General features: G+C 39.5%; 1 protein-coding gene across 3 annotated transcripts in view; it reads right to left on the bottom strand.

Moving 5' to 3' along the window:
• DCLK1 (doublecortin like kinase 1) overlaps positions 1 to 22,226 on the bottom strand; it is a 263,171-nt gene that overhangs the window by 14,829 nt on the left and 226,116 nt on the right. For 2 of the 3 annotated variants that reach the window (XM_054808100.1, XM_054808112.1), the window contains 5 exons: positions 20,538 to 20,671; positions 19,786 to 19,863; positions 19,054 to 19,150; positions 17,071 to 17,151; positions 9,379 to 9,492 (listed from right to left, as the gene is read on the bottom strand). In XM_054808100.1, the coding sequence (XP_054664075.1) occupies positions 9,379 to 9,492; positions 17,071 to 17,151; positions 19,054 to 19,150; positions 19,786 to 19,863; positions 20,538 to 20,671 (504 nt within the window). Of the gene's footprint in view, positions 1 to 3,546; positions 3,621 to 9,378; positions 9,493 to 17,070; positions 17,152 to 19,053; positions 19,151 to 19,785; positions 19,864 to 20,537; positions 20,672 to 22,226 lie in introns of all 3 variants that reach the window. The other variant, XM_054808104.1, reaches the window with a different exon arrangement.

Raw genomic sequence — 22,226 nt, 5'->3', positions numbered from 1 at the left:
AAGAAAGCAAAAAAACTTGAGTCACACAAACTGTTAAAAGCCTCAGTTAAGTACATCCTAAAGAAAAGTTCCTTATAAGAAAGTAAATCTCTCAGTTATAATATTTCTGAAGGACAATGCAGGTGCCATTTGGATTTTTTGTGGTCACCGTTGCTAAGTTTCAGTAGAAGGGAAATTATAAGAGATAAATACATTGGCTTTAACCCTTTCACAAAGAGATCTATCAGAAAATGGGCTGACTTTGGAGGAAAAAAAAAATCCCAAACATAATACCTCTGCTCAGAGGTGGGTGATCTCTGCTGTCTTTGGCTTGAGTTGACATTGGCTATTTTGGGAGCATGAAGATGTGATAGTAGCACGGGCATTACCCAGCTACACCACGGCTGGCTTTCCTGCTTACCAAGAACAAAGTTGCACCAGCCTTGGGACTGCGGGGGTTTAACTGGGACCTCCAGATCTCAATCCCTACTGACGGCTGCTTTGGCTGTTGCTGCGCTTCTGATTGCAGAGCTGATGTCCCCACAGCATTAGGTGGGCTGCTTTTAAAACATATTATCAGTCCAGGGTCCAAATGATTTTATTGATTTGGCCTCTGGGTTTTTTCTGTTCCTCATATTCAAGGAGCACTGTAAGATTTTCCAGGCATTGTATCTCATACCTGCTACAACAACTATTACTGTGCGTAAGGTTTGTTTTATTTTAGTATCACAAAAAAAGTCACGTTGCTTTCACACATACTATCTTACTGAAAAGGGATAAAACAGCATGCAGAATGAGTCCTCGGAAAATTGGGACTTTAAGGCACTTTGAATAGGAAAGTCTTTTAGGCAGAGAAAGGAAAAAGTTTTCTGGTTGCTTGAAGGAGGAAATAGTGCCATTTAAAAAGCTGGTTTAGAATGCTAGAAACTAGGGATAAAAACCATCAAAGGAGTGGTAAAGAAATGAATAGTTTAACACTAACAAAGGGAGCATTATTTTTTTCTTGGGACCTGCTTTAATTTTTCGCTGTACTTGTGAATTCAGGTTAATTTTCATATGCCTGTGATAAATTAACTGTTTTATAGATGGGGAATTGATAAACCTTTTCATATGCTTTGCATTTGCGCTTACAGTTACTACTAAAACGTAAACACTTGTTAAATCGAAATGGATTTATTTAGACTAAAATGTTGGTCACTACAGCAGTTGCTTGTTTTTTGGAGATGAAAGAGGACCAAACACAGAGCAGCGCTTGTTCTGAGGTACCCCCTGTGATAGCATTTCCTAATTAAGCATCTAGGAGCCCTGCTCTCCCAATTTGCCTTTCCACACTAGGTGCCCTGTTCAGAAAGCGCTAATTATAAACATTGTTGTTACTGCCCCCAGCTGGAAAACAGAGCAGTTTATGTATGAATAAGAGAGATTATCGCCCATCTGCTCCAGCCCATTATTCAGGGATGTGTCATTTTGTATGCTGATGGCAGCCATTACTAGTGCTTTAGTCAAATAGCCTTTTTTATATATATATATATATATATATCTATCTCATATATATACATATATATATAATTTATTTATTTACCAAGTTGCAGAATTAAAGTCTTCCCCCCCACACCTTCCCAAAATGCATATGGTTTGTTTCAAAATCCGGGCTATGCAGTTAAACTGAGTCAAGGCCAATCTGAGAGGAGACGCTCGCTTTTATCACAGCCTCCTGTTTCTGGTGGTCTGCTCCCCCTGAAGCTGGGGTTTTAAAAGATCCAAACACTGTGTATAGCAAAAGGAAAAACAGATTTCTTTTGGTTTTGGGGGGTGTAAAATAAAAATAGTAAAGCAGAGAAGGAGTGTAAACTGATCATGGAGAGCAATTAAACTCTGGTAAGATAAATAAAACTCATGTGAGCTTTCTCCTGTTTTACAGAGGAGGCATTAAATTTGCACCTATTTGACAAAGGCCTGCTTGACACAAAATGCCATCTTTCCTTCATAAGCAGAAAAGAAAAATTCCTCTAATACTATGAAACCCACACTCAGCTAAAGCTGGGCACTCAGGCCCTATTCCCCGCTTCTTCAAAACCAAAAAGCACGGATGCTGTGCTGCTGTCTCTCGGCCGTGTTACAGGGCTGGAACCTGCGCAGCATGATGCCAAGTGACACGATAGACCAAGCTGATTTTGCTATGCCCTTGCAGGTTGTGGTAGGTTTATAGCCACAAACACAAGTGCGATAGGCTGGAATTGCAGATACTGCTATACATTTGAGCACTTGGAGTGAAAATGTTTCTTAATTCTTGCTAGCCAGCATTCAGCTGATGGATGGGAACTACTTTTCTACATCTTGCCTGAAAAGTAGGATTATTTTTAGTTTTTCTTTCCCCAGAACATCCATATCAGAATCTACTTAACCCTCAGTGTGCGCTCAGGGAACCGCTAGGTTTTATGGTTTTATGGAAACTGTGCTGTAGCCCAATGCATGCACTCAGTGAAATGATCCAGGGTGGGAGTTTTACTTTAGTGGAAACACTTGCAGTGACTATCTCTGCTGTTTCACGAATGCGGTTAATTTGCTGGGGTTTTCCAAATACCTCACAGACGAGTTTTTAAAGGCTTCAATCACTGCAGTGTTAGAAAACGCAGGTTTCACAAGAAACTTACTTAAAAAAATTTCTCCAGCTATCAAAACGCAGGTCTTGTGAGTAAGAAGAAGGAAAAAAGCCAGCAAATAACCACTTGATGGAAATTCCAGGGCTCTGGATTCATTGAGGAGGTGCATGGGCCTTGCGTGGGCTATCAGACCTGGATCCCTCCTTGCCCTCACTCCAGAATAACCCCCTCCCGCCCAGAGTCCCATTTTATCATACAGGTTAAGCCAGCTAACGACAACCCTGGCACAGTTACACAATGAAGAAAAATATATCCAAAAGACTCATGCAATATTTAAAAAAATCAAATCAAAATAAATAGGTACCAGAAGGGATTTAAAAAGAAAAGAGAAAGAATGCATTGTTAGAAACACAAGCTTACCAGCACATACAATGCATTGTATTCCATTGAACTTGGGAGAGTTTCTACGGACCGCGTTATGTAAATGCATTGTTCAATCTAAGGTAAGGATTGTGTTTAGTGGGTTTAAAATGACAGTATATAGCTCCACATCTTGCATGGAAAAAGACGAAAATATATGCTGAGAGCCTGTTGCTGCTCCGTGTGTTTCAGAACAGGAGCGCGGGGGAAGCAGATGCCTTAACAAGCAATAGGGAGGGGGAGGGTGCGTACTTCAGCATATCTAGTAGATTTTCTATATACACTGTCCTTTTAACTATAGGGGAAATTGATACTGAGCATGTGCGATGAAGAGAAAGCTGGCGATGTGGGTGTGAGGGATGGGTGAAGAAAGGGAATGAGGGGGTGTGGCATCTCAATCAAGATTAAAACGAAACTGATAAAGCAGCATATGGACCGGATAACAAATCAAAAAGCATGTTTATCCACTGAAGGAACTGGTTAATGGAGACTGCCAGCACGTTGCCATGGAAACACTGACTGTTGGCGCTGCACCATCTCATACCTTATCCAATACATTCCTGGTTGTTGGTAGTAGTCCAAAGACCCTGATCTCTTGATGGTAAACCCGTGGTCCAGCTGAGCAGAGAGAAACGGGGCAACTCAGTGGATCGACATTAGGCTAAAGAATTCAGACTCCAGAGCAAGCTGTTCCTTATTTAGTGCATATTTACTGTTTTCACTTTCAGAAGGCACTTATCTAACATCCTAAAGCTATGTACTGGAGACAGAAACGAAAAAAAAGTAAAGAAATAAAAGAAAAAGATACTAGCGCTAGATTTGGTCTTGCTAAATTAGAAGCCAATTTATTCAAACTAAAATGGAGTTTGCGAAATAGATTACTTAATGCATAATGCATTCATTTAAAAGTCTGATAAATATCTTGTTACCTCCAAAGACAGAAGTGCCCTTTTAAGTTGCACATACCAGTAATGGAAAATTATCTTTTGCAATTAAACTGAGAGGTTTAATAATTTTAAAAAAATGCAGTGCAACCATCACAAGGAGCAGGCTAGACAGACTACACAAGGCTTAAATTAGGCTGCTTCATAATCATGGAATGTGTAAAGATGAAAAGAATCAGGTTTTGATACCCCATCAATCATGGTAATTCATTTCTAAAAATGCGTTAACCTTGGAGAGTCGGACTACTCAGAGCCATGAATAACATTGTTTATCATTTCAGCTTACACCTCATGCTAAAAAAGATAACAGTACAAAACTATTCGGTTTAAAATTGCACCAATTAAAGTCAAAATGGAAATGAACTTAACATTGTGTCCAGGAAACTGTGCTCGTGATATTACTTAAGGAATATAGATCTTTTAAGTTTAGTTTATCATTAGCAGAATCATGTGCATAGGAACAAAGAAAATGTGTTGTTTTCTCTAATCCTTCTGAGCTGCACTAACAGACGGTGGAGACATCATTTAGCTGAGTTAAATAAAATTTTAGGGGAAAATATCTTGAGGGAGGCACTCTGCCCGCTTTAAAATTGTTAGTAATGATGACTTTCACATTGTGCCCTACGAAGAGAAAAGGCCATTTTGTGCTTCAATAAGAGCGTGGCATATATTACCAATACTGATGACAGTTTCTAATTCTAAATTCAGAAAAGCAGTTCAACACATTCCTAGTTACCAACCACTTCAAGGGTAGCTAGGAGCTAACTGCAAATTTAAATTTTTTCTTGATGACTCCCCTGCAAGTTTAGAATTTAATAATTTATTCTATTTTGTTAAAACAATGCTTCTTTCATCTTATTTAGAATTATTTAAAGGACGTTTCCTGTTTAAAACCATGAGAACCTTGTACCTAATTTTCTGTTGGCTTAACTACACTGGTCTACTATTGCCATCTACTGGCTTCCTTGTATGCTGCATATAAAAAACACAAAAGGGATATTTTTTTAAAAAAGCAGATCAAAAATATTGTCCTAAAATCGAATAGCTAAAAAGCAATATAGAGAAAATTGGGAGAGTTGCTTCCTAACACAAGTTGAAATAATTTCATCGGTGTGGAAATCCTGCCATGAGAAACCCGACTGTGGACAATGATCCCAGGACAACACAGACAAAAGATGGGGAGTGACATCCAAGGCATAGGTTCATCTTGAAGTCGAGCAAAACTCACAGACTAAACTTGGCCTCTCTTCCACACCTCCCAAGAAATCCCACCTATAAAAATGACCCTCGGAATTTGTAATTATATTTTAAAATTGGCAGAACGCAGGGCAACGACCCACCCGCTGCCTTCCCCTTGCCAGACTGCAGGCAGCGGCCCTGCGCCGGTGTCCCCAGCCCAGCGAGGACTCTGCAAGAGGCAGAGAGCTGCACCAACTTTCTGAGCAGCTTTTCTCTTTTGCTATCCAATTCCTGTGAGCCTCCAGCCGGAGTTTACTCCCATTGCCAAGACAGGGACCTCATACAACCTTAAGAGACCATTACCATTAGTCTTTTCCTCTGTCTTAACAATGGCAAAAATACAAGCACAAAAGTGACAACATACAGGCAAAGCTTTAACACTTCAGACAAGAACACAAATTAAACGATGCTCAGTTCATATACGGAATTACAGCACACCTCTGGATTGCAAAAGCATTCTTAAAAAATTATTTCAGCTCTTGGTCACTTCAGCCACTGTCACTAAAGCCCAGAGGGTACAGCCACAGAGTAACGTTTTGTGGCCAAAAAAAAAGGGTTGACATCCTTGGAGAACTGAAGGAAAAAAATCTCTCCCCAAATTTTAAAAAGACTATTTAGTAAAAGTCTGGGTTTATGTTTTTACTGCAGTATCTTCTATAAACACCGTAACGGAACTACAAAATACTGTTCCTATTGGAAAGCTCTATGAGAAATCCGATCCTACAAATATTTTGGCACATGCTTCACAGTAACGCGGCCATTCTGGCACAGACCGGAGGGGCACTAGCCGAGCCCCTGTCTCCTGCAGAGACCAGTAGTCAATGCCTGTGACAAGAGTTTAAGAACAGGGCAAGTAAAGTGATCTTTCTCCTACATACTCTCCCATCAGCAAGTAGGGTTTTTTTAGGGACTTGTTAATTCTCTTGCTGTTTTAAAAGCTGGTTCTCCAATTAAAATTTTGCTGGCAAAGCTATGTTGGTTTAAGGGATTTTTTTTTTTCCCAACTGACATAGTTATGCTGGCAGAACTTTTAATAATATATTAATGTATCAACAGAAAAATCTCTTTGCCTGTATAGCTACTTTTGTTTGAGGAATCCTCTTCTGCTATATCAGCAAAGGAATTAGTTTGCTAGGCATGCACAACACATTCATTAGGGTAGTTTGTCCAAATTGACAAATCCTTTCAAATGTGGACAAACCTGAAGTCTGGACACATGCATGAAAACTTGTAGGATGTCTCTGCCCTGAATGGTCAGAGACAACTTTTACTGAGGATTACTACATCAACAAAGCAGACGTAAGTCTGAACCAAAGGAGTCAATACAATGTATTTGGACATCACCGAAGGAAGCAGCAGCCACAGTAGACATATGTAAAATACATGTGGCTTCAAACTTCCTCACAGTTAAGCTGACCATAAACACATCTTTAGGAACTTAGTTATCATATTAAATTTTTAATTGGTGCATATGATAAATACTGCTTGAGATCTTTGAGGTGTGTTACTTCTTACCACTGAAGAAAACAGGCATATGATATCATACCAGTGTGAGGACAAATTAAGAACTAAATACCACAGATTAGCTATCTCTGTACATAAACAGAGCTATAAAACTCAAAATAATAATATTTCTCTAATATTTAATAATAATTAATATTTAATAATATTTCTCTAATATTTATCTTTTATACTATTAAGTAAGCTATATAAATATATGCACATATTAACACATTTTCACAAGCACACACAGACACAGATGTGTTATATAAGATATAGAAGGCTTTTCTATATATTATATACACAAGCACTCTCTCAAAAAGTTACAGTAAACATACAGGCAGGCACAATAAAACAGTATCTTTGTAGAAAATATATTTAGTGCACATCTTTAGTGCTGAACAATATGTTACAGCATCTGTACATACTTTGAAAATTCTAAATGTAGAGCAGGCTTCATTAATAAGATTTACTTCTATGATATTTGAGATTGCACAGTTAAAGGAAGATTCCCGAACGTAAAACCCTGATGACATGCATGTCAAATGTATATTAAGTATGCTTTTAAATGCAGAAACAACAATTAAAGGCTTTGTTGTTTTGCTTTTGGCTTTATTTTACTTATTAAATCAGTTTTGTAGAAAATAAAGGTAATTTCTTGTTAAAATCAAAATTATCTAGCTTTCTGGTACCTTACCAAAACACTAAAGAGGTCTATACTTCCCCGTCTCTTCCAAGTTTTTGGAAAATAGTTGACACAAGCTAATCAAACCACTTTCTGAAGTCTGTAAAAATATCCTAAACATTTCTACTTTATAGGCCAAGTTGCAGGAATTATCGTGCCAGTATATGATGTTCACCCTCAGAGATGATCACTAAAGAGAATCTGTTAAATTTCCAAACACTAAAAAAATAAATAAAAGCCATTAAGAATATAATTAAACATATACATTTTTTTTCCTGATGTATAATGTTTTGCAGTGGAAAGATTCACTACAGTGCCTTTTTCATTACTCAAGTGTCAAACTGCTGTAAACGACTCTTTGGCAGAGCAACTGGGGCAAAGAAAAAAAACAGGAGGGTGGGGAAATTAAAAACCTAAAGGAGGCGGGGGATGGATGAGGACAGAGGCATCATTTCTCACTTTTAAGCTTTGAAGTCATTAGCATGGAGGATCTGAGCAGTAATTCTCATGGACAAGCGTGCTGGCAGTCCATTCGAAAGGAACACGGTTTCAGCTAGTCTATACAGAACATACCTGCATTTCAGATGAGCAATGGGTATGTGATGTTTTAGTTGTGGGAGAGTTGTTGCAGTATTATTGCTTAAAAATGAAAATAAATAAATGCCGACTATGTTAGCTGATGGCTGAGAAAATCTAGGAAAAGCATGAGGAACAACTTGCTTCCATGTTGAGGACGTTCAGGGTTGGAAAGAGTAAAGAAAAATATGAGAGGCACAGCTTGAAATTTTAAGCACTTGTACCAAGTAACTTTGAGAGAGTATCCATTTTGCTGCACAAACAGTTCACACCTGTGAGCCAGATTGCATGTGCTGAGCTGAGTTTACTTCATGCTGATTTAACTCACCACTGGAGGGGCTGAGCTGAGAAACATGAAAGTGGAAACAGTACAAGAAAGTGTACATGTGCAGTCACACCACCTGCAATTTATGGAAGCTGGGAATGAACACTGAGTAATCTGATATGGGAATGGTTATGTTTAACGTGTCACTTATTTTTAGTGACTATTTGGAGCGTTAACATTACCATGAGTAATAAAGAAAAGCTTACAAACACAGGCAGATGTATCAAAAATGTAAAGGATGTGCATGTTGCTATTCAATGGCATTAGTATGAATAACCTCATAAACCACGGAATATACTCTGTGCGCATGTATATCTAATACACATGTTCGTCTTTGGGAAAAAAATACAAATGTATGTGATGTATGCTACACTGAGGATGCCATTGAAACCTCAGTAAAGCTTGGTCAAAAGTTTGGTCAAGCTTGGTTTCAGAAGCTCTGACACATTCTAAGCTGGTCTACGTAAACTGCAATTGCAATGTGACAGAAGGCAGCAAGCAGGTCCATTAAGTCTTTACCCAATTAAGTCCTTCTGCCTAGAGGGAAGCAGCTTGCATGTGGCAGTACAATAAAATGCTGCTGCTGAGCTAAATTTGAAGTGGCTACACTCGTATCAACTATGGAGGTAGCAGTGAAGCATCATAGCTCTTTTTGATGTCTTCAGAGAAGAGAAGCTCAGGCTGCCATACAGATTTTCTGTTACGATTTTGAAGTAATTTCCACTCATTGTAAAGTGCTGCTGTCCCTCTGCTGCCACCTCTGTGTGGCCCCAATCCATGTGATGATTCTGCTGCCAAGTAAAATGTCATGATCCCATAGTTCAAACTGTTGAGTCTACACTGGAGTTAGGTCCACTGATCTTCTGCTAAAATGTGGAAGTGTGGGTAGTGTTAGATCTCCTAGGGCTGTTAAATAACAATGTGACTCACAAGGAGAATCAATGGAGAAACTGTGCAGAATACCAGGCTAACTATGTTTACATGAATTAAAAGCTCAAATTCTCTAAAGATTAACCCTCTTTGGTTTCTTTTGGTGGCATGTCCTAACCACACACTGTCTTGTGGGCACATATTTAAGTGTTTCAGCTGTGTATTTCAGATGCTTACTGCTATGACAGAAACTCCAGCTGCTGTGCTGTTCGGTTTAGGGCCTGTGTTGAAATGCTTCTTTATCTTCCCAGCTACTGAGAGCTGATGTTCATTCTCTGGAAGGCCATCATCCTGCAGAGAAATAAAGCCAAATAAAACTTCAGAGAGAAAAGGCAAACTAAAGGAATTGCAAGGTGATTCTGATAGCACCTGTCAATATAGGAAAGTTTACAAACAAGTTTGTCATTCATTGTCTCCATTAATATATGTAGGGTATATATAAGATGATTTATAAGATGAACATCACATTATGCCATGAACCAGCCTCTCTCTTTTTCTTTGCCCAATACTTTCCTCTCAAACTTTAGGTAATGTTAATTAATAATAATGTTAAAATATTTTATTATTCTTTCTACTATGTCTTAACTACCACTGCCCAGTTATCTTTATGACCATTAATATTGCAGAGCTTGATAAACGCATACCTGTTTATGATTCTGTTTACTGATCACATAAATCTAAAGATAATGACCTCAAAAGTAGAAAGACCCCAAGAGATTACAGAAACCAGAAGCCCCCTTTTGGTAGGATGCAGGAAAGGATCTCCAAAAGCCCTGTGAGACACCAGTAAGGTCCTGGTCTTATTGTAAAGGTTACAGACTTGGGGGTTATAGGGTTGGGTGAATGTTCCAGCCATGGTTCAGTGAGTCCCACGGTGAGGAAACCCAGGGAAGATGGGAGCTGAGACATGCCTCGGCCGAGACCCTCAGGGTGGGTGAGCGTGGGACCTCACCAGCACGAGGATGCATCATTGCATACATCTGCAGGCCAGGTTAGGCGTGGGCTTACGGCATGCCAGCTATGACTGTACCATACAAAACCCATAATTAAACAAAGCTACCTCTGCACATTGAATCTCCGGCTGACTGATAACAAAGGACTGCAATTTCTTCCCCCAGTGCCAAGGCACACCAGCCTGGGATGCTGTGGGGAAAGGACAGGCAGGCGGACTCTTCTTCCTTGCTGAAAGACACGTGTTCTCAACTTGAGCTAACCTGAGGTAAAAGCAGGCACGCAACTACAAGGCCGAGCAGGCGCGCACACAACTACCAGCGCCAGGTGAGCTGGCTGTGTGCGAGCTCCAGCCCAGAAGCCGAGCAGCTGGGCCAGGAGGTTCCTCCTCCCGGCGGAGACATCCCGCTTCCCAGGGCAAATCTGTCTATCTGCACCTAGGCATGCGGGCATCCTCAACACTGAAGCGAAACCCTAGCAGAAAGAAGGGAGTTTGCAGTTTCACACAAGACAGCGGATTGAATTCAAGACCGAGAGAAGAAAGGCATTAGAAATTGCAAATAAGGCCCTTAGACCTAAAAAAAGGAAAAAAGTGCGAAAAGCCAACGCTCAGTGAGACTTCCCTGCTACCATAATATGCAGGATTTCAGGCAACAAAATTCAGAATAGGTAGAATATGCAGGATATCAGGCCACTGGCCATCTGCAATGGTCATCCCAAGGTAGTACCGCATGGTATGTATAGCTATCAACAGTTGGAAAAGTTATTAAAAATCCACTTAAGCAACATCCTAGCAGAATACATGCAAACAAGAGACACAATCAGAATACAGAGAGATTACAGACACTTTTTTTCTGGCTTTGCAGCAATTCTGAGTGCACTTAAAGAGTTACAGAGTTGCTGCAGTAAATCATGAGGTCAGTGAGCATATGGGAATTTTAGGGAGGTTGGTTAGGGTTTGTTATTTATTTAGCTTGGGGAGTTTGTGTTTAGAGATCCCTCACTCACCCCTTAACAAAATGTCTCAGCTGGCAAAATATGGTCAAGTGCACACAGCTGCAAAACACAAAACAAAACAATACAACCCAGTAGCTGATTATTGTCTAGCACCGGGGAGTCTTGGCTCGGTGGTATATGACCCCTAAAAATAACCTGCTTTCCGCTGACCTTGCCTTTCCCAGAAGAAAGCTAGTCCGTAAAGTGAACTCTTCTTCACTGGAGGGGAAAAAAAAAAAATCATTCTTTTGGCTTTCTTGACATGAAAGCCTGCCAAATGTTCATGTCTTCTTGTCAGAAGACTAAATTACGGAGAAGACAATAGTTACCCAGTCTGTGGTAATATTTTGTTGGTGAAGCACCACACCTACAGTTCCGGTGGTATCACGCCAGAGACACATAGTTTGGGCTCCAGCTTTTAGATGAAATATCTTCCAGCTCAATTTAAGATGCAGCGTAAGGATATATGGGAATTGCTCTATTGTTATTAAATTTTCTTACTATTGTTGGTGCTACCTGATGTTTAGCAGTTATCTTTTTTTATTATTATTCCAATGGGATTTACAAACAAGCTAATATATATTAGCTGGCTACTGGAATCACTTCAGCCAACAATGTAAGATAGATATTGAGGGTGAGAGATGACAGCTGTTCAACTACATACAAAACAAGCTGCTCTGCAGTTTAAAAAGGCAAGAAGTGAAAAAAAGAACCCCACCAGATTCACCAGAATCAGCAGGGTAAGTTGTAGAAATGCAAAACAGACTAGATATTGCTGACGAGAATCAGGTTGCTGTAATGGGAAGGATGTCAGCCCCCAAAGAGGTTAACTCTTCCTTTCCCCTATTTTAACCTTTTTCTATAGGAACTACTTATTGCAGCGGGTTAGGAGCACTGAATTTCATCTCAGCTTTAGCACTCAGAACAAGATCTTTTAAAGATAGCTAGTGATTTTTGGTGGTGAACTTTGGGAACTTCAGAAGATGTTGACTGCTGGTGGTCTGAAAGAAGAGCTCTCCTGAGCACGTCTCAGAAGTTGAGCAGGCAAGATCCTTTGACAGTTTGAAAATTCTGGTCCAGAATTTGAGTCTGTACCTAGACGAAATAAACTGCTTGGGATCTTAAGATACTGTGCTGGTTTTGGCTGGGGTAGAGTTAATTTTCTTCAATGTAGCTGGTGTGGGGCTGTGCTTTGGATTTGTGCTGAAAACAGTGCTGATAACTCAGGGATGTTTTCGTTACTGCTGAGCAGTGCTTACACAGAGCCAAGGCTTCTTCTGCTTCTCACACCACCCCACCAGTGAGGAGGCTGGGGATGAGTTGGGAGGGGACACAGCCAGGACAGCTGACCCCAACTGACCAAAGGGATATTCCATACCATATGACATCATGGTCAGCCTATAAAGCTGGGGGAAGAAGGAGGAAGTTTGGAGTGATGGCGTTTGTCTTCCCAAGTAACCCTTATGTGTGATGGAGCCCTGCTTTCCTGGAGATGGCTGAACACCTGCCTGCCCATGGGAAGTGGGGAATGAATTCCTTGTCTTGCTTTGCTTGCATGCGTGGCTTTTGCTTTACCTATCAAATTTTCTTTATCTCAACCCACGTGTCTTTTTTTTTTCTCCAATTCTCTCCCTTATCCCACTGTGGAGTGAGTGAGCAGCTGTGTTGTACTTAGTTGCCAGCTGGGGTTAAACCATGACAGATACATATTTTTTTTTTAATCCACAAAATACCTGTCATGGTCTATTTGCAAGAAATCAAAATAAAATTTAAAAAAAAAAAAAAAGAGGCAGAGGGTCTTGCCATCATTTGAGTAATTAATAAAGACTGTTTTCATATTTGAATAGTTCTCTGTGGCAGGAGACATTGCTACATAAAGGAAAAAGAAATGTTAAAAAGATGGAACAAAGTTCAGGATTCTCAGACTCCTACTGCCCTGAAGCACTCAGATCCATTTTACAATCCAGTCACAAGAGCTTTACTTTCCAAGTCTAAAAGCATCAGATGAATAGGTCATTATATAAATAATAGCAGAAAATTAGAGCAAATAGAAGTGCTGGAAAAAGCTTTTGGACTCTGTTTCCTTTAAGGATTACAAGGAAATTTTTCTTTGGGCAGTGTCCTAGGGTGTAACTAAAAGTAGTGCAGCTGCCAAATAAGAAATGTCTTTTTAAATTAACTTCCTTACAAATGTCCAGCTTATTACTATTTACTGCTTGGTTATTCAATTCTTTTGCACACAAATTTCCAAGGCAGACATGGTTAAGGAAATATCTAAAAGCTCCAGTTTCCCTAATTCCTTTTAGGCTGGTGTGTGCCATCTTCCTCCTCCAGCAACAACACACCACATTTTATATTGATTATTTTAACAGAGAAGGATTTACAGAATGCAATCCATCCTTTTCAGCATTCACTGCTCAATGCTGTATTAGGAAATATTTACTACTCAAACAACAAAAAGAGAGTAGGTTTGTCCTGTAACTTGTATAGTATAATTCAGGCTATCAGTATCATCAATGTTTAAAACGCCAGACCTCAAACTTCTAGCCTCTTTTATAATTCTTTGGTTTTGCAAAGAATTTGAGCAGGTAAAGGAGAGAGCTGGGGTCCCTGTAGGGGAAGTATAAACTGATGGATTTGTTTCCAGGTCTAAGTGTACTGAATAGGAGAGACAAATCCAAATAAACTAAATGGAGGGGGCAAGGAACTGCTGCTGAATTGCATTTACAATTCAAGATCTCCATCTGTGGCAGTGGCACGTAGCCAACATCTTTTCAGGTTTTGTTTTTTTGAATTGAAAACAGCTGGGATATTATTGACATAGGAACTGCTTTACTGGTCTGACTCTGACCATAACAAGTTTTGCAGTTTCCAAGAGGATTCCAGCTATTTTTATAGCAAAAACTGAAACTGAAATGAGGGTTGGCTCCCACTGAAACTGTCAAAGCACATTCCAGGAATCTCAGCAATTTACCAAGTAATCACATAGTAAGCAGCTATAAAGTAGAATGGTTATTTACAATCTACAAAATGGTTTTATACAGTGTAAGCAGTTACAACACTTCTATCAAAGGTTTGATCAAAGAGAGAAAATGTTTCTTAAAATTGTCGAAGAAAACACATGCCTGCTTTTCAAGCCAGCTGTCCTATCCAGTATTTTAGCTGCAAGTTTACCACTCCATGAATAGGTTCAAAACTGAAATAAGAAAAGGGGAAAGTAAATTCCAGCACTTGGTGCCACGGAAAAGTATTTAAACAGGTTATCTGGAAAAATGGAGTGTTAGGTGAAAACTCCATGTGCCATTTCTTCTCAGAAAGACATTATTTTATGAAAGTTGCAGCTAATTGCTCAGGTAATTATGACACATGGATTGCAGATCCTTTTACAGACAAGGGTGAGTATATCAATTCCCTGTCCTGAAGCTGGGAAAATGAGGCACAGGGAGGTTGTGTGACAGACTCCCAGCTGGTCAAGCTGGTGACGGCATGGGGATGTGAGGTCTGATCTGACACCAGTGTATCATTCTGCCTCCGTACAGAAGGAGGCTGTCCCTGCTAGGCTATCTACTGCATCCTTCTCAGACCCACCTCAGGGAAGTGTCCTTTTTCACAAAAGCGTTTAAGCACCTGTTTCAACTCAGCCATGTTCTTATTTCTCCTGAAGTGAACTAGGCTTTTAGTGCCATCTAGTTAATTTTATGCCCAATATTAAGTGTTTCCATGTGTGATGCCTTGAAATAGGAGCAAAGTTTGGAATGTGCTCAATCAAGCACTTTCCTGAACTGGTCCCTGTGCTGGCCTTTCTCCTTCCAGAAAAACTATCTGGAGGATACATGAGAGAATTCAAAAGAGGTTTTGATCTGCGTTATCTTGTTTCCAACAGTGCATCGTAGTCGCTGTTTATGAAATAGTACATTTAACAAAGACAAGTAGGTCATGAACTTTCCCTGGTATATGCTCCAGTTTCTGCAAACCAAGTACTTAAGAACTTTGTGAGCCAAGAGTTGTATCCAGACCACTATATTTAATAGGCACCAATGGGCTCATCCTCCAAAAAAGTATCAAACTCTCTTTTGAATCCATTTATACTTGGCCTCTACAGCATCCTCTGGCAAAGGGCTCCACATTTTAACTAATTGCACAGAAACCCAGGAATTTGTCAGGGTGCTTCAGTAACCAGAGCTCAGGTTTGGTTAGTAGACCTCTGGAGTGTTAAAAGATTTTAGCCCCCCGCCCCTTTCCCTGTCCCTCCCCATCAGCGGGCAGTAGTGAGGGCAGGGAACAGACCCTCATGTCACCTGCACACCATCGCCTTCCTGACAAAGAGCTGCACCTCTTCTTAATACATGTCGCTCAAATGGCTTCCTAAAATACATCATGGTGTAACTGAAGCCAGAAAAACCCCGAAAGGTGTCGGGGGGTGGGGGGTGAGCATTAACAGTTCCAATGTATTTTTCAGAAAAAGAGGAAGATTAGTGACCACATCCTCATGTGGTGTAAAGAAGTGATGTTTCAGTAACCTCGGCAGCAGTGTGCAGGCTGACACTGCGGGTCACCTGGTCTCTGCAGCTTCAGATCAGTCACTTCCATCTCTTCTCAGCAGCACTCCAGAAATCCCCACCCGTCCTCCTCCCATGGAGACAGAGAGACACCTCAGTCACCAAAAGTCATTATAAACTGTGACAGAACACTATGTCCAAGCACCTGGCACTAAGGAAAATTAATATTTCAGCTGCTTGAATGTCATCTTAAAAATGAAAAGATTTTCATCAGACATTGTCCTGGATCCTTGCACTCTTCGTACACTGCAGAGTGCTCTGCATGATGATAGCATTTACAATAAAATAAAATAAAATAAAATAAAATAAAATAGTTTATACAATAAGGGAGCCTCCAAGACTAAAGCATGTACTTGGTAAAGACTTAACTGATCTCCACTATTCTGGGCTATATGGAGGACACTTTCATAAAAAAGATTAACATTTGAGGTTACTGTATATTTGAATTTTTAGAATACTGTTTTAGTGAGAAGAAGATTTTGGATACAGCAGCTAAGGGACCAAATAGTATTCCAGGGAGGACTGCACACTCAAACTTACATCAAACAAAACAAAGCAAAACATTATTTCTTTCTCCTTTATCTTCTTTTCCTCTGCTTGTCCCAAATGTATGTCTTTTCTCAATCTTCCCTTCTGAATTTGAATCTGGATTTTCTCCAATTTTTCTTTCTTGTCATCCAAATATTTTAAAACATATTAAATAGTCTGAAATAATTAACAAATATTAAGTAGTGTCCTTGCCTCAACATTAATTAAAGAGAAATCTCTTTATTCTCTGCCAGATTTATCTGTATGCCACCTCACTGATTACCACTTTTATGGCAAATGTCCAGTCGCTTTGAGATAAGCCAGGATACATAAATAGCTATTTCATGGTAACTCAGATTAAATGGATATGGCTGCACATAAATATATGTATATTTCAACGTCAGAAGCTAAATATGATTCTAAAGGTTTCCCTGTTTCATGCTGGATCAAGTAGGCTTAACACCATGGACTATATTTCAATAGCTCTTAATCACGACTGTCAGATTTTTGAGTCCATCTGATCTTAGGAGAGCAAAATGTGTCACTGAACTCGCAAGCTGATTGTTAGAGGTATAAATTTGTCAAGTGTGGTTGAGATTTGTTGAAAACCTGGCCCAAAATATTTCAGAGAAAATGTAGCTGAGCATGCATAAAATAGTGAATACCCCAAGGTATGCGTGATATACTAAACCAGCCTGTAACCCAGCTTATTTCCAGTTAAATCTGTGGTATTTTTAGAATGTGCTGGCTCCAAAAGGGCATAGAAAGGACTTGACAGAAAAGAGCTCAAAGGTGCCAGATTACAAGCAGCATCTACAAGCCTGAAAATACTTACATTAACCCATGGGTGCTCAAGAACTTGCAAGGCTGAGAATCGCAGATCTACATCTACTTGAAGCATCATTGTGATAAGTTCCTGAGAAATGGAATACTGGGTCAAATTTAAAGAACATTTTTAAAGAACAAATCCACATTTAATTCACTAAAGTGCTCTTCAACTGATTATGTAAGAGTGCTCGAAGAGAGAGTGAACTACTGACTGCCGAAACATATTGAGATTATTAAAAAAAAAAACAGCTATGAACTGCTGAACTTCAAACCGAACTTTTAAATCAATATCTAACAGTACCTTGAAAAGTTAGAAGAGAGTTCTGAGTTACAGTTCTGTAGCCACTGTTTAAAAGAAAAGCACTTAATACATAATGCACAAAACAGATGGTCGCATGAAATTAGGTTAGCTTTCCATTAAGAAAAAGCCAATTCCTCTGTAGGAAAAAAGCCAGCAAATCTAGAATTTTACTTTAAGCTCTTCTATAAATGACAGAGAAGATATTAAAAAACCCCACTTAAAACCATTATTTTTCATCCTCTGATTTCGTCTGCAATTACCTAATTTTCAACTAGCATGTAAATAAACATATATCTAATTCCAGCAGTGAGTGGAGTGCACAGAAGACAGGATGGCAGTATGACAGCAAATAAAGGGGTATCATCAAAGAGAAAAGTTAATGATTCTTAGTGACAAGGAGAAGTTAAATGAATAGGCTAATGCTTTGAAACTGAAATTTTAGACTGAACTGTTTGGAAGAAGGAGTATCACAGGACAACACCATTGGCAAAGGATGTGCGCAGAGTTCTTATTAATGATGCTATGAAATAAAGCCTGGTACAACACAGTGATGTGGTTTAGAGGACTTCTTCCAACTCTGTGACCGTATCTCATTTGTTAACCTCATTAGTTAGCAGGCTGAAACGCTAGTACAGATCACCCTCCACATATCTGTAAAAGCAGGGTGTATTGCTCTGAAGAATGGAGATTCAGAATGTAGAATGCTACTTTCATTACTTGCATCCACCTCCAAATTTTGTAAATTTTTTTTGTGATTAATTAAACACTGTCACACTGAAAGAAATAGGAAGACAATTTTGCCCGGATTTGACTTACAGGCTACAGAAGTAAACTGGCAGAAATTAAGCACTTAACTACATGATGACCAGCTGAACAGGTTTATGGTTTAGTTTTTTTGGGTTTTTGCATACACATATGTATTCTCTCTCTCTCCCTCTCTCTCTCTCTCTCTCTATGTACACACACACATGTGACTAGCATGAATGCCAGATCCCTGGAAAATCTGTGAGTTAAACTGTTGCTCCAGTGCACTAATGAGAGTTAAAAAATTTGATCTTCTCTGCACCTATAATGAACTCTGTCAGGATCTGTATCTGAAAAGGGTCAGCACACCTCAAGCTCTACCTCCTTTCTGTCATGTGCCCAGAGGCTACAGCCCATGGACTGGTGGACAGAAGTCCGTATTTTGTACCACACCGACAACAATAAGGAGTCACCGGCAATGCAAGACCTGGTTCTTTGACAGAAAGAAACAACACACGTATCATCTAATGGGATTAATAAGGGGAAAACAGCCTCCCTATAATAGTATTATATAATATCCAAAGGCTCCACGTTGGTACGTGGTCCCCATCATAAGTACATACAAAGCACAGTCCCAGGGAGCTTTCAAGATAAGAAGTGTAGGTCAAGCAAAGTTACTTGAACTTTTTCTTCATCAGTAAGGGCTGCTGGTGTCTTTGTTGTGTGAGACATCACATAGAGACGGGGTCCATTTCAGAACCACCTGGACTCTAACAGTCAGACAGTGATCAAATGACAACATACTCAGTGACCCAGAGGAATTTACAGGTGTAGAAAGAGATGTGTGAGACATGTCAAATACAGCACTGTGAAAGAACAACATCCATTAGATACTAGTACTGGGAAATACTGGAGAAGAAAGTATCATCAACTATTTAAACCTACCTTTGCAGAGTCAGAAACATTGTCCCAATATGGAGATGGAAAATCCACCTGTCCCATCAAAATCTGATCAAAAAGCACTTCTTGGTCATCCCCACTTCTGTAAAGAAAAAAACAAACAAAAACAACAAAACCCACGAAGAAATTACTTCCAGACTTGGTTTCAATAGGCTTCTTGAAATTGCTTTTAATTGGCAATCCCTTAGTATGCTTTTGGAAGCTGTTGATTCTCCCCAAGTATGCAACCATGGGTGTGAATGGTGAGATCATAAAACAAAGTGCATTTGGTACATTCTTTCTGAGGTAATCTGCTTGTCTTTAGGATTGTCAACAACTTTGCAATTGGTTTGAGGGGGAGAAAAGATCTGACATGTCCTTATTAAGTGGCTTACATTTAATTACCTTTTACCGACCACAAAATATGTTGTATTTGGTCCATGAAAGAAGATGCTTATTTCACTGTGTATTTTAAACATCAGGCAAAGGCACCCAGAACCTGTAATGGAGGCTCTTGTTTTGTAATGCAATGAAGTTTAAACTAAAATAAACAAACATGAGACAGAGATTTTACAGTAAAATCACAGACATTTATGGGGTTTGTGTAAATTACTATGCAGACCATGGGAAAAAAACAAGACCAGAGAACTTTTTCCAGTGGGAATCTCTGTGCTTAATGCAGAAGCAGCACAGGGACCAATTCACAGAACAAAGATGGTTGAATAGATCAGGCCATACCCACGGAACGGGGGGAAACCACAGAGCAGGATGTAAGTAATCACACCCGCTGCCCAGATGTCCACCTTCAAGCCATATCTAGAAGTGTGAGAGACATGGTTAGAGACAGCCGACCCCTATGAACTACAGCACAAGAACAGAGGAAACATTTTCAAAATTATTAATAATTTCTTATATATTCTCATCTGAACTTTCTCTATGTCCTACCTATCCTAATTCCGCTTTTTTACATTTACATCTTAAAACCATATCAGAACAGAATGTAGGAGCACACAGATGTTGTGCTGTATTTTTGAGTTAGTGTTGCCTACCAGCATAAAGCCTGCAAAGGTGACACAGGCTGCTCAAGCCAGCAGGCATTAACTCTGTGAAACAAATCAGAAGAGGACAGTGCGTGATAACGAAATAAAATTAAGTGAACAGTAGTTAACAGTCTCTGGGGACAGCTTAAGAATTACTTTTATTGTATCTGCAAATGGCTAGTTAGGAACTCAGTGTTAAGCTGAGAAGTTTGATGCCAACTGGCAGAGGAACCTACTATAACTACAAAGTTGGCCCTGCTCTGAGCTGGTTTGGACAAGAAACCCTCCAGAGGTCCCTTTCAACTAAATTATTCTATAAACCATGATTCTGCATCATACCCAAGCAAAGGCAGCATAAAAATCTTAATTGCAAGAACTCCTATCTGTCGCACTGGTGAAAACATGCTCCACTGTGTGTGCATCAATGAATCATCACTAGAAGTTATTTACCCAGTTTCAGCAATGATTTCTGGAGCTACATATGTTGGGGTCCCACAAACAGTATATAGAGGTCCATCCACAATTGTTGCTAGGCCAAAGTCTCCTAGCTTCAGGGACTTGCTTCCATCTTGGTGTTCATAAACCTGAATCAGGAAGAAAATTCAAAGTTTTAACATAGCACCATCAAGGTAACTACTATATCATTTACTAACTGCCTGAAATGTTCCTTCTAATTTACAGTCCTTTTTTTCTCTGTCTTACCTACAACAAACTTCTCTGCATGCTTTGAAAATTCACAGACAATTAGGACAACTTCCCTTGAATGCACTCAGGGTGTTTGGGAAAGACTTACCTTACTACCTAGCCAACAAAGGACATTATTTCTTCTTGCTAGAAGGTAAAGCCCAGAAGCAAAGGTCTGACCTTCCGGCAGTGACGTTCCTAGGTTAACTTCCCACTGACAGCCAATTCACAGTGTAGGGTTTTTGATTTTAGGTTTTTTTTATTTCACTCATACAGAGCTTAAAGGCTTGCACAGGGATTTCACCTTCTTATATAATTCAACAGTGACTGCACTGACAGCAGCAATTGATTCTTCTCTGTGCATCAAAGTTCCAAGATGAAAATCTGGCTGGACTATTTCACCTCCTGGCTGGACTGTTTCACTTAGAAACACTGTCCTCTCCTTGGTTGACTGCTAAACACCAGTCAGTGTCTTGGTATGTTGCCATCATCATCCACAGACATAGGTAGGGCTGTTAATGAGTATACATTAAAATCCTGTCTTAAAACATGGTCTTCACAGCAGCATCACGATCTTTCACAGGTTTTTATAGGTGCAATGGGAGATTCAGATATAGTCACAAGAAAAAGCTAGAAACATTACTAAAAAATAAACGATTTTAAAAGATGGCTCAATGCAAAAGAAAAACCCCAAACTTGCAAAGACTGAAAACATACAAAAATGCTTAAAATAAAAAGACTAAAATGTATCTAAATTAAACACTAGACTGCAAGTCTTTCTTTAATCCAGCTGCTGGTTTGGGTTCTTGCTTCCTGTTTTGAAATTGCTTATGGTGGAATTTAACGCTGTTTATGACAACAGCACCTTAAAAAATGAAAAAAGTCTGCAGGAAGTCTTCTTAAAGTATATATACATCACATTATCATTTTGCAACCCAAATCAAAGCTCCATGCAGCCTGGCTCACCAAAAAGTGATATCCTGACAACAATTAGCAGTTACGCCTAGCAAAAATAGAAGATGTCATACTTCACAATCAAAACCAAAATACTCTTGACCAGCTACTCTTACATCAAAAATTACATTTATCTACAGTTGCGTGCAGAGGAAAATGCTAGAATTTTTCTTACAAAAATGCAGCAAATTCTACAATGGACCCTCAAACAGTTCAGTTGGTGCAAAAATGAAATCTTGAAGTCTCTCGCCACTGTTTGCTACAGATCTACTATAGCTCATAATAATTAGCTATGTTGTACAGCCCCCTCAAGTTTCTCCTTTGTTAATGTTCGTCATGTCTCTGTACTGAATCCCTGCTACCAGGTGATACAGTCACAAGCAGACATTCAGAATACACAAAATTCTTCTTTCCTTATGTTATTTTTAATAACAACTGGATCTTTCAGAGGACCAGCAATTTGATATGGATTCACATTTCTCTGCTACTAAGCCAGCTTAT

Source organism: Grus americana, chromosome 1 (assembly GCF_028858705.1).
Source record: "Grus americana isolate bGruAme1 chromosome 1, bGruAme1.mat, whole genome shotgun sequence".
Classification (NCBI taxonomy): Eukaryota; Metazoa; Chordata; class Aves; order Gruiformes; family Gruidae; genus Grus; species Grus americana.
Note: the sequence above shows the minus strand (reverse complement) of the source record. Positions and strands in the feature narration are given on the sequence as shown.